This window comes from Ruditapes philippinarum, unplaced genomic scaffold (assembly GCF_026571515.1).
Source record: "Ruditapes philippinarum isolate M1 unplaced genomic scaffold, ASM2657151v2 ctg1451_1_1_1_1, whole genome shotgun sequence".
Lineage (NCBI taxonomy): Eukaryota > Metazoa > Mollusca > Bivalvia > Venerida > Veneridae > Ruditapes > Ruditapes philippinarum.
In genome coordinates this window covers 146460-159579 of record NW_026857524.1, presented here as the reverse complement: position 1 = coordinate 159579, position 13120 = coordinate 146460, and the positions used below count along the sequence as shown (strand labels likewise).

At 31.0% G+C, this 13120-nt stretch overlaps 2 protein-coding genes across 2 annotated transcripts in view; both read right to left on the bottom strand.

Moving 5' to 3' along the window:
- LOC132750058 (uncharacterized) overlaps positions 1-11461 on the bottom strand; it is a 29004-nt gene extending 17543 nt beyond the window's left edge. The window contains exons 1-9 of the mRNA XM_060739997.1: positions 11336-11461; positions 4768-4843; positions 4358-4524; positions 4056-4121; positions 3418-3601; positions 2594-2719; positions 1388-1525; positions 628-742; positions 321-420 (exon numbers count right to left, since the gene is read on the bottom strand). Of these exons, the coding sequence (XP_060595980.1) occupies positions 321-420; positions 628-742; positions 1388-1525; positions 2594-2719; positions 3418-3601; positions 4056-4121; positions 4358-4524; positions 4768-4834 (963 nt within the window). The 5' untranslated portion in view covers positions 4835-4843; positions 11336-11461. The remainder of the gene's footprint in view (positions 1-320; positions 421-627; positions 743-1387; positions 1526-2593; positions 2720-3417; positions 3602-4055; positions 4122-4357; positions 4525-4767; positions 4844-11335) is intronic.
- Positions 10706-13120, bottom strand: part of LOC132750062 (synaptonemal complex protein 2-like) — a 32890-nt gene continuing 30475 nt past the window's right edge. The window contains exons 11-12 of the mRNA XM_060740002.1: positions 11336-11440; positions 10706-10717 (exon numbers count right to left, since the gene is read on the bottom strand). Coding sequence (XP_060595985.1) covers positions 10706-10717; positions 11336-11440 — 117 coding nt within the window. The remainder of the gene's footprint in view (positions 10718-11335; positions 11441-13120) is intronic.

Genomic DNA, 13120 nt, shown 5'->3' with positions numbered 1-13120 from the left:
AAAACTAACAAAATATAAGGTCATCATCTTACAGGATAACATAATACCTGTTTAACATGGATTACCAAATTTTGAGAAATCTTTAAAGTGATATACTATCATATAAGTGTATACACTAAATTGTTGTATAAAACAACTAGCAAATAATCATTTTTTAAATTTATGTACAAAGAGTTTTCTTCTGCATTTCTAGATGTATTTTTTTTCCAAATTAATTTTGCTTAAAACTGGTAAATTCAGAAATAAGTAACAAGACATAATCAATCTTTTTTTACTTCAGCTCTAGATGACTATAATGTACAATTGTATCAAAGGTTTACCTGGCTATTTTTAGAGATGTCTAATGCATCACAAACAATAGAAGATCTAGACTCATCTATACCAATACCACTATCATCTAAACTTTTCTCATTTGAAATACTGCAGAAAAACAACAATATTCATCCATAAATATATGATGCAAACATGATGACATCAAAAGAACTGAAAGTAAATGCATAATGCAACTAGGTCATAAAGTGTTTTCATTCTTTAACAATCTGGTGGAAGAGAACAACATTTCAAATACCTTTAAAACTTCTATATACTGATCAAGATAACAAACAAATGTGTTCCAAATAATCCTACCTTGCTTTGGACATACTAGCTTTTTCTGATTTACAAAGGTTGTCATTGAAAGGCAGTAAATCTGGTATGACCACTTCATGCTGCTTATTTTCCTTTGGTAATGTTTGGCTGCGAACTGAAAACCAATTGTTATGTATATAGGCTTTATTTTAAATGTGTTTAGTATCTGTTTCCTGAATAGCTCAGTAGGTAGAGCGCAGGACTGATAATCTCGATGTCGTGGGTTCGATACCTACTCATGCCACTATCATTTTTAATAATTTTATTTATTTGATGTTTATATAATTGTTCATGTTCATTCATCTTCTTTCAAGAAAGTTCTGTTCATGTTCATTCTGGAATATTCTTTCTCTAAGTAGTTTAGTATTCTAGATTGTTCATTGATAGTATATATATATATAATGATGAATGTTTGTACTTCGAGGTGTGTGCTAATTTGTGATATTGTGTGATATTGATAAACTGATTGTGTGCTATTTTACTTATGATATCAATATATTAGTTTGGATTCTGTAATTCTGTGTGTGAAGTGTTTTTGGACATATTGTATTTATTTTGCTGTGGACATTGATTAAACTTGAGTTGTGGACAACTGAATTTCGAACAGTGAGTCCAACTTGATTATAAAGAATTTATCTACGACTATATCTACTACTTGCTATTATTTGAAGAATAAATGAATCTAACAAAATCTATGACTTGTGTGAACCTTAAACATGACCAAAATAGTATGTTTTCTATGTGCAATATAAGAACATACCACTTTCCCCTTCAGCAACACTACATTGTGCAGACTGTTTTCTGGTCTTTCTTGATGGCGGTGTTACCGAAACAACAGGAGTCTTAACCTTCACCCTTGATCTGGTCTTCTTTACTGGTGTTTTAGGAACAGCAAAATCTACAGAAGGAGTTTTGTTTTAATAACATGGATCCTAATTTTATATTCAAATTGCATTATTATTACCTATCTTGATTTTTTTTGAAATGTGTGACATTAGACTGTGAAAGCACAAGAGCTGTCATTTATTTATCATTTCCTACAAGATGACCATATAAGATTTCACTTAAATGTTATTTCTGAAAATTATCTATTTTTCTGATCTGATGACAACTAGTTAAAAAGAAATGTCGAACGACACATATGCCCCCCCCCCGTTTCTAGCCCTTGACTCACATAATTGTTTATTTTGTCATAAATGGGTCAATGGAAGTGTTCAGTTATGGAAAAAAATAAAGTAATGAAGACTTTGTGATAGTTTTCAAGATAATGAGCGGAAACCATTCTGACATTTAACCCATTAGTTCATAAGCATTTTGTGAAAAATGGCTGTTTTCATTGAAAAGTCTCCCGTTACAAGTTCAAATTGCTATAAAACTATAAAAACTGCTTCAATACTAATCAAACTTGGCACAAATGTTGACTGGACCATTGCCTTTGTAACAACACGCTCAGGCTTAAATTTCCTGTTACCATGGCAATGAGGGGACATATCAAAATTGCCAAAAATCACTATTTTGCGTAGATTTTTTACCATCAAAATTGATTTCAAAGTACTGCAACTTCTCAATGGATTGAGATAGAGTCAAATGCTTTTCAGCCTTGGTTACACATTACCTTATGATCCATCTGGGTTCATTTTTAGCCTCTCACAAGGGGGGAGGGGGGAGGATGGGGGCATAAAAATGAAAGTGTTTTTTCTCCTCACTCTAAATCTAAAAAGGAAGGTATCATAATAAAAATTTTTTTTTTTACAAAGCTCAATGACACTGGCCAACATCTTATGGTGTATTTCATATGATTAACCAGCCATTTTTGAGTATGGAAGATGAGCCAAATAAATATAGCTGTATGTTCACCACAGATTGCACAGTATTACTTTGGAAAGTTAATGACATTTTGCTCATCAGGCTTCGGATAAAAAGAGTACTTAAAAACTTAAAGTGTTGGTATTACTAGATAAAATACCTTTTGTGCTTTTTTCTGATATCGTTTTATTGTCCTGATTTGCGTTCTTAACATCAGAAGACAATTTTGGATTGGCAACTGTTTTCTCAATAAATGGCTCTTCCATCTGAGTTTCTGGAATTGAATCTAAAAAAACACAGAATCATCAGTGTATCAGTACATCCAGTATAAGATTTGCACAATATCTCATATAATTGTGCATTATTATTCATCATCTCCACGGTAAAAATATGGACAATACTCAAGCAAAATCTTAAATGTTTGTTGGTTAAAGTAGATAGGTATACAATGGGCACATTTTTTCATAAGTAATTCAAATATTAATGTAAACAGTAAATATATGATTTAGATATTCTTATAAAAATATTTTTGGAACACAAAATGTTCAAAGAGGGAAGGGGGGTTAGGGGGGTACTATTTACTAACCTAGCTATGCTGCGTACACCTGTGGTCTGGAGTTAACCCGGGATTTAAATTCAATAGACATGTCTGAACCTAAGATTATCTTAAGTTGTTAATTTGTTTTCATATGAATCATAGACTTATATAACAATATAGCTCTGTGCCTGAATGAAACATAATAAATGTTTTGGGCCTGTGAATATCTGTCTGGCCCTAATGTCACCTAGGTTGAAGGCCCAAATGAGCTAAGACCTAAAAGTATTTTTGCAGAATCAGGAGTTGGTTAATCAACAATCTGTTAGGTAGATAAACCCTTTAACTTGAAGATAAAAACAAAGAAGCATGCAGCAAACTAGAAACATAAATAGAAATGAGAATAAAAAAATAATAATATTTACATGATAGTAATGAAAATGACCTACCATAAGCAGTCCCTTGCTGGTCAATATGATTCATGCATGCAGCTGGAGATATGATTGGCACTGCCATTGGTATTGATGGTACAGATATTTTACGTCTTCTAGTAACAGAATCCTGACTACTTGTTTGTGCTGGTGAGGGCATTGTAGGATTCTGAATACAATACTTCACATTTTTCAACAAGTCCTGGAATAAGTGTAACAATATCAATGAAACATGAGAGCTATCAATAATTTTAGTATACTATGAAAATATACATATAATGTAATTATTTGTTGTTGTTTATTTTATATCTACAACCTGCTTAATTTCTTAATCAGACTTGTTCAGCCTAAATTTTGGGAACTGTCCATTATCAATTTTGGGAAATGCAAAATGATAATTTGAACTCAAGTTAGCAAACAGTATAGAACCTGGTCAGACTGTATGAATATGCAGGATAATCTGCCTCTATAATGTTAGAAAAGACTTATCACTTTCAGTTCCAGTTAAAATACCATTATATGCTCTGTTGTTTTTCTACATAACCTTGCAAGATTTCAAATAAAAAGCAACATATCTCATTTTTGCTCATTGTCTGCAAACCTTATCCTATTTGCACTATTCTATACATGTTTATATGTGTAGCAAGACTACTTACAGCATTTTGAACCTTTTTCATTGAAATCTGCAATGGTGTATTCACTGTCGACACTTTACTTCTTTTCTGAAAGAATATAACAAATTAATATATTAGAAAACTTAATAAAAACATGATAAATATAGTGATCCGTTCAAAACAGGGTTTTTTATGAAGACAAGAACTATATCAGAATTGTTTATATAGCAACCTTAAATTATAATATTTCCCCTTTAGCTGAAGAACATTTAGACAATCTAAAAACACAAATACTGACAGCTCCATCTCCATATCATAGGAAATAAGCAAAACTCAATAATTACCTCACCAAAATCAAATGTACACCCAACTGCATGAGCTATGTGTTCTTCCAACTCTGGGTAAAAGTTAATTTTAATCTTATTGTCATTCACATCCTGGTGTTGACTTGGATAAAGATCACAAACTGGGCTCTTCAAAGATATTTCCAGCTCTATAACCCCATTTTGTTCTGTAGTCAATATAAAGTATCAATTGCATCAGTATATCAATACTTAAGTTTTCATTTTAACAAAAAAGTGATTTATCAATAAATATTTTTGGTATTTTGTTTAAGAATATAATAATAAAGCAGTACTTCGTTCAGTTACTTATCATGATATTTAATGTATATTCATTCACAAATAACAGATGCAAATAATTGTACATATCTATTGAAATCCCCAAATTAAAGCTTTTGGATTTAGTAACCTACCATGGAATGCACACTGAAGTATATCTGACTTATAAATAGCAACAGTTTCCCACAATTCTTCATCCATCTGTGTTTCCTGAAACAATGTAAAAACTGTTTAGCCCATAACATGCCTTAAATGCTGAACAACTTTCAATGTAGACATATTTTACTTTTCATCATTTAAAAAAAAATATCAAAATATGTATTATACAGTTGTGCCAGTTGATCTTTTTCTGCACAGGTAGCATGGGTAAAATCATTTGCTACCAGAAGGCAAAGGGTGACAAGCAGGCAAAGGGTGACAGAATAAAATTTTAAAACAGAGGAGCTTAATAATTCTGGAAAAATATAAAACATGTACGTAATGGATCAAAAACATTTTGTCAATAACTATCGCAAAGTCTTTTAAAAAAATTGTTTAGTATCTGTGGAAGTTATGGTAGAGGTAAAATAATTTTACATGTATATGAACATAATAATTGTACATATATATAAACACAGATGAAAAACTCATAAAACCCCAAAAGAAAAATATCACAAATAAATTTTGAATTTTTTCTTATGCTTTGTTTAAACAGTCTGTTGTACCAAACAAACAATTTTAATGTTTCCCTTATGTGGTCGCTTAATACAAGTTTAACTGAATAATCAATAACCCACATTACTCAAGATAAATTCTATAAAAATCATTCCAAATGTATCGGTGACATTCAATTGATACAAAGGGAGGGGCAATCTTTCATATCTCAATTCATCTTAAAAAACATTTTTCCTTATCAATCATTGGTCAATAGTAATTAAAACTAGAAATGTGTCCATAGGACACGGGTGCCCCCACCCCGTCACTGCTCTGTCAATCTTATGACTCTAGGTCAAATATTTTTTGAAAACTAAAAATCTTTTACTAAGTAAAGGGCAAGAACTTTACAAATACTGAATAAATCCACAAGCAAGCCCCAAGGAGCATAAGTACTCATGCTGACCAACATTCTTGTAAACTTTCAGGCCTACAAGTGAAAAACTTGTTGAGCTATGCATGAACAAGTTGAAAATTGCAAATTTATACTTCTGTAAGTCAAAGGCAATAACTCTAACAAAACTGAAAAAAATCCACATGCAAAGTCCCAGGTGCATAGCTTCACAGTGATGTGAATCATTATTCCTGTAATTTAGTGGTGTTGATCATTATTCCTGTAAAGTTGGTGGATTCTAACTCAAGCACTCAAGAACAAATACCAACATAATGAAACGGTTTTTACAAAGTCAAGGGAAATAACTCTTCAAATACTGATATCCACAAGCGAAACCCCAGGTGTAAACTTAATATGCTGAGCAACCTTCCAGTAAGGTTTAATGACTCTATGTCAAATCCTTTTTGAGTTACATGCGACACAAGTTGAAAATTGCAAAATTTAACTATTTTTTGTCAGGGAGAAAAAATCTAAAAATACTAAATAAATCCAGACGAAAATACCTAGGTGACAACTACACATGCTGATCAACATTCCTGTAAAGTTTCATGACTCTAGGTCAAATACTTTTTGAGTTACAATTTTTGCGAAACAAGTTGAAAATTGCAAAATTTTACTAAGTCAAGGGCAATAACTCTAAAAATACCCAGAAGAAAATACCCAGGTGCACAACTACATATGCTGATCAACATTCCTGTAAAGTTTCATGACTCTAGGTCAAATACTCTTTGAGTTACAATTTTGCGAAACAAGTTGAAAATTGCAAAATTTTACTAAGTCAAGGGCAATAACTCTAAAAATACCCAGAAGAAAATACCCAGGTGCACAACTACATATGCTGATCAACATTCCTGTAAAGTTTCATGACTCTAGGTCAAATACTCTTTGAGTTACAATTTTTGCGACAAAAGTTGAAAATTGCAAAATTTTACTAAGTCAAGGGCAATAACTCTAAAAATACTAAAACTACCCAGAAGAAAATACCTAGGTGCACAACTACACATGCTGATCAACATTCCTGTACATTAGTAATTTCAGGATTCAATATCAAACTGTCCATTATATTACTACTTTCAGGGTTTTCAATATCAAACTGCCCATTACATTAGCACTTTCAGGGTTTTCAATATCAAACTGCCAATTACATTAGTACTTTAAGGGTTTTCAATTTCAATATCAAACTGCCCATTACATTAGTATGTTCAGGGTTTTCAATATCAAACTGCCCATTACATTAGTACTTTCAGGGTTTTCAATATCAAACTGTCCATTACATTAGTACTTTCAGGGTTTTCAATATCAAACTGTCCATTACATTAGTACTTTCAGGGTTTTCAATATCAAACTGCCCATTACATTAGTACTTTAAGGGTTTTCAATTTCAATATCAAACTGCCCATTACATTAGTACTTTAAGGGTTTTCAATATCAAACTGTCCATTACATTAGTACTTTAAGGGTTTTCAATTTCAATATCAAACTGCCCATTATATTAATACTTTCAGGGTTTTCAATATCAAACTGCCCATTACATTAGCACTTTCAGGGTTTTCAATATTAAACTGCCCATTTATATTAGTACTTTAAGGGTTTTCAATTTCAATATCAAACTGCCCATTACATTAGTATGTTCAGGGTTTTCAATATCAAACTGCCCATTACATAAGTACTTTCAGGGTTTTCAATATCAAACTGCCCATTATATTAGTACTTTCAGGGTTTTCAATTTCAATATCAAACTGCCAATTACATTAGTACTTTAAGGGTTTTCAATTTCAATATCAAACTGCCCATTGCATAAGTACTTTCAGGGTTTTCAATATCAAACTGCCCATTACATTAGTACTTTAAGGGTTTTCAATTTCAATATCAAACTGCCCATTACATTAGTACTTTAAGGGTTTTCAATTTCAATATCAAACTGCCCATTAAATTTTACTAAGTCAAGGGCAATTACTCTAAAAATACTAATAATATCCAGACAAAAATACCCAGGTGCACAACTACACATGCTGATCAACATTCCTGTAAAGTTTCATGACTCTAGGTCAAATACTTTTTGAGTTACGTGCGACACAAGAGATGCCCGCCACTAAAGCGGGGGCACAAAAATCAGTCTTTTGCTATATACAATGTATAGCTATTTCAGCTCAACTTGACAGTGGAAAAAAGAGCATAATGTCACTTTAATATCAAATCTAAGTCACAGCAAAATTTTCGAAATGTTCATTTAATCATCAATTATTACAAGTTATGTTTGTAAAGATTTGAATACAGATACAATTTTTAAAAGCAGGCTCGATTGTCTAGCCTCTGAAATAGCTTATAAAGTGGTTGTTAAAATGTTTTGAAAGTTATAAGAAATGATCTTTCAGGGTTTTCAATATCAAACTATGCATTACATTAGTACTTTCAGGGTTTTCCTGCCCATTACATTAGCACTTTCAGGGTTTTCAATATGAAACTGCCCATTACATAAGTACTTTCAGGGTTTTACATATCAGACTGTCCAATTAATTTAGTACTTTCAGGGTTTTCAATATGAAACTACCCATTACATTAGTACTTTTAGGATTCAATATCAAACTGTCCATTATATTACTACTTTCAGGGTTTTCAATATCAAACTGCCCATTACATTAGCACTTTCAGGGTTTTCAATATCAAACTGCCAATTACATTAGTACTTTAAGGGTTTTCAATTTCAATATCAAACTGCCCATTACATTAGTATGTTCAGGGTTTTCAATATCAAACTGCCCATTATATTAGTACTTTCAGGGTTTTCAATATCAAACTGCCCATTACATTAGTACTTTCAGGGTTTTCAATATCAAACTGCCCATTATATTAGTACTTTCAGGGTTTTCAATATCAAACTGCCCATTTATATTAGTACTTTCAGGGTTTTCAATATCAAACTGCCCATTACATTAGTACTTTCAGGGTTTTCAATATCAAACTGCCCATTATATTAGTACTTTCAGGGTTTTCAATATCAAACTGCCCATTTATATTAGTACTTTCAGGGTTTTCAATATCAAACTGCCCATTACATTAGTTTGTTCAGGGTTTTCAATATCAAACTGCCCATTATATTAGTACTTTCAGGGTTTTCAATATCAAACTGCCCATTACATTAGTACTTTCAGGGTTTTCAATATCAAACTGCCCATTATATTAGTACTTTCTGGGTTTTCAATATCAAACTGCCCATTTATATTAGTACTTTAAGGGTTTTCAATTTCAATATCAAACTGCCCATTAAATTAGCACTTTCAGGGTTTTCAATATCAAACTGCCAATTACATTAGTACTTTAAGGGTTTTCAATTTCAATATCAAACTGCCCATTACATTAGTACTTTCAGGGTTTTCAATATCAAACTGCCCATTACATTAGCACTTTCAGGGTTTTTAATATTAAACTGCCCATTTATATTAGTACTTTAAGGGTTTTCAATTTCAATATCAAACTGCCCATTACATTAGTATGTTCAGGGTTTTCAATATCAAACTGCCCATTACATAAGTACTTTCAGGGTTTTCAATATCAAACTGCCCATTACATTAGCACTTTCAGGGTTTTCAATATTAAACTGCCCGTTTATATTAGTACTTTAAGGGTTTTCAATTTCAATATCAAACTGCCCATTACATTAGTATGTTCAGGGTTTTCAATATCAAACTGCCCATTACATAAGTACTTTCAGGGTTTTCAATATCAAACTGCCCATTACATTAGCACTTTCAGGGTTTTCAATATTAAACTGCCCGTTTATATTAGTACTTTAAGGGTTTTCAATTTCAATATCAAACTGCCCATTACATAAGTACTTTCAGGGTTTTCAATTTCAATATCAAACTGCCCATTACATTAGTACTTTAAGGGTTTTCAATTTCAATATCAAACTGCCCATTACATTAGTACTTTAAGGGTTTTCAATTTCAATATCAAACTGCCCATTACATTAGCACTTTCAGGGTTTTCAATATCAAACTGCCCATTACATTAGTACTTTAAGGGTTTTCAATTTCAATATCAAACTGCCCATTACATAAGCACTTTCAGGGTTTTCAATATCAAACAGCCAATTACATTAGTACTTTCAGGGTTTTCAATATCAAACTGTCCATTACATTAGTATTTTCAGGATTTTCAGTATCAAACTGCCCATTATATTAGTACTTTCAGGGTTTTCAATATCAAATATTAAAATTAAGCAGCGAATAGTAAAGGATCTGACTTAAGTCAAACTTAAAAGCATTATACTGACTGCATTAAAACTTCTTACAAACAATTGTATTCAAAGATTTAAAAATTCATATTGTACTGAAACTTCCCTACATGATTTATTAAAGATATAAGATAGCTAATTCACTTCCAAAGGTTTCTAGTAAAATTTTCCCGAAACTATAAGAGCATAAAATATGAAGACTCAAAGCACATGACTGTTCAATTAATCAAGATATGCAAAAAATAGAATTCTGAAAAGCTTCAACCATTACCCATTCATATCTCCTTATCCATAGTATTATTAATGGCAAATACAACACTCGTTGACGGCATCTCATATCATTTCTATAATGCATCATAAATTTATAACCCAAGAAACAGCCTGACAGAAAAAACATTCAGAGAAATGTGCATACAGCCTCAAACCTGCTTTTTAATTATCATTATATAACTGTTTTATTTCACACCTGTTAAAAACAGAAATTTATTATGGACAACTTAAGATTCATTTCAGTGATAAAAAAATGCATGTAGATGTGTTACTCAGATATGAAGATTCAATTAATCGAAACATCTGCAATTTCATTCATTTTAACAGCTAAAGATGCATTTAAAATTTCTTGATGGGATTTTAGATTTTTATTATTTCAGGTCACATAATATAATTGTTAGATAATCATCTTAGACTGTGAAGAAATAATAAATCATTTCATATCATTTCTTATTCTAAGCTAAAAGAGTAATAATAATTAACCGAGATTCTAAAAAATAGAATAAATCATTTTCAAAAGAGAACTTCAAATTGTTAACATAAATATCTTGGTGCATCCACAAATACATATAAATGTAATAAACAGATCATGAAACAAGTCAAACGATTAGTAAATAAGTAAATGGAATCATACAAAAAGGCATGTAACTATTTTAAACATGACATGTCCAAGGACAGCACATTCCACTTTTTTCAACACTGGATAGTAAAATAAAAGCAACATCATCTAAGAAATGGGCATAATTATTCAATTGTGCTTTGCAGACTTACTTTCCCTAAATAGTCAACAAATATTTCAAGTTTGAAATGAATACTTCTAATGTCTTTTGAGAAAAAGGCAAATAATCTGGCAAATTATCTCAGTAAAAAGGGAAATAATTAAACAAAAATGGGTTTCAGGATTATCTGCCCCTTAAAAATGCATTTCAAATTTAAAGTGAATACCTTTTTAAAAATAAACATGTATACATTTGAAGTGACTAAGCTTTTACAGTTACTGAAAAAATGGTATTTAACCAAAAGATATCCAATGCTAATGCTGACGCCAACAAAAGGGTCATTACACTGCCTCATTTTTTTTCTTCCAAAAGTGAAGCTAAAAAAATACCTGACTATACAGGCTGTCCTGCTCACAGAACAATGTTAGCCTTTCACTGCCAATATTGAAATCCACCCAAAACTCTTCATAGCCAGCATCTGAAGGCTTCTTCAACTGAAATTATTTCTTTCATTAGTCTAGAACATGTGGAAAAACATCAATATTCTTGCAAAAAATATTCAAAATTAAACATTTATGAAGATATTTACTTCTTAAAGCATTTGATAATACACACATAGTAGCAAAATTATAAACTCTCCTTGAACAAGAGATTTATTATCAAAGAAACAACATAAAATTAAGAAAAGAGGGTGAATTTTTCTACTTTTGAAATTTTTAAAAAATTAACAAAAAAAATAAAACCACTTTTTTATTCATTTTTTAAACCAAAATTTCTTTTTAAAACCTTAAATAAAATAATTCAATAAAAAAAAGACAATACCTGTTTGGGCTAAAAGGTAGGGGCTTAAATGGCGGGGAGGGAAAAAAAACCCCTGCAAAAAGTATACCAAGGGCAAATAATCAAAATTCAAAAAAATTGTCATAACCCCAAATATTTTCCAAAACTTTAGTACAGTTTTTCCCAAATAATTAATTAAAACAGCTTAAAAAAGAAAGTCATTTTCCATATTTAGTGTCATAAGCATTTGAAATATATAAACGTCAACATGCAACTTGTGAAATAATACTAACAATATACATGTAATTGTTTTCAGTCCAAACATTCTAAAAGTATTAAAGCTGCATGCCTCTAGATGAGCCGAATTATTTCAAGAAAATCAAAATTGAGAAAAATGTACTATGATTTTAATTTAAAGTAAAGCGATTCATCATAAAATAAAAAATTTCATGTAATATGTGACAAATGAACGATTTTAGAGTATATATCACCATTATTCTACAGCGAGACTAATGCAGTAAGGGATATTTTTGCATATTTGACCACATTTTTGTAATGTGTAAATTATTTTCTTCATACACTTTACAGACATGCTGCTTTAAAACACATTTATAACCATGCATATATCACATAAAACAATCACCTGGATTATTATCTTCTTTACCACTATATAATAAATATATAGATAACTAATTGTTCTATCATTACATAGCATGCATCGTTATATAAGGCACAAAATAAACCTACAAGTTAATGCTAAACATGGATCAAACATTTTTTTATTAAATCACAATCTACAGGGCAGCGTTTTACTAACATTGGGTAAGTATTTCGTAAGTATTTTCGTATCTTTACGCTTATGTTTAAACTTACGTAAATCGTAAGTGTGTTTCACAAAACGTTCGTAAGTTTTTTCTTAAACTTGTGTTAAAAATAAAGTGCTGTGGCGTAACTCTTGAAAAAAAGACTTTTCAGAATAATCCATAAAGGGGGCGTTTTAGTAATATTTAATAACCGCGCAAAACAATTTTTGGAAAAAAAAGGCAAACTGGTATTTTCTGTCGTAGTATCTACCGGAACTTTCAGACTCTCACATGAATGTTGCGGGAATTCGTATTTTAAGGGCATAAATTGTGCCCAACGGCCATTCCATCAACAAAGGGGGTTTCTCCCGAATTTAAATTTACATTTAAATAGAACGTAGAAAGGGAACCCCCCGCAAATATGACCCATCATGGAAGATATTGAAAGGGTTTTAGTTTGTTTTGAGAAGTAAAAAAAACTGTTATGTCCGCAAGTGAAAATGTGGATTTTTTCTTCATTTTTATAATGAAACTATTTAAGCTTTTTCACACAGCCAACATTTAATTAAAATATATTTTTATTTCTATTTA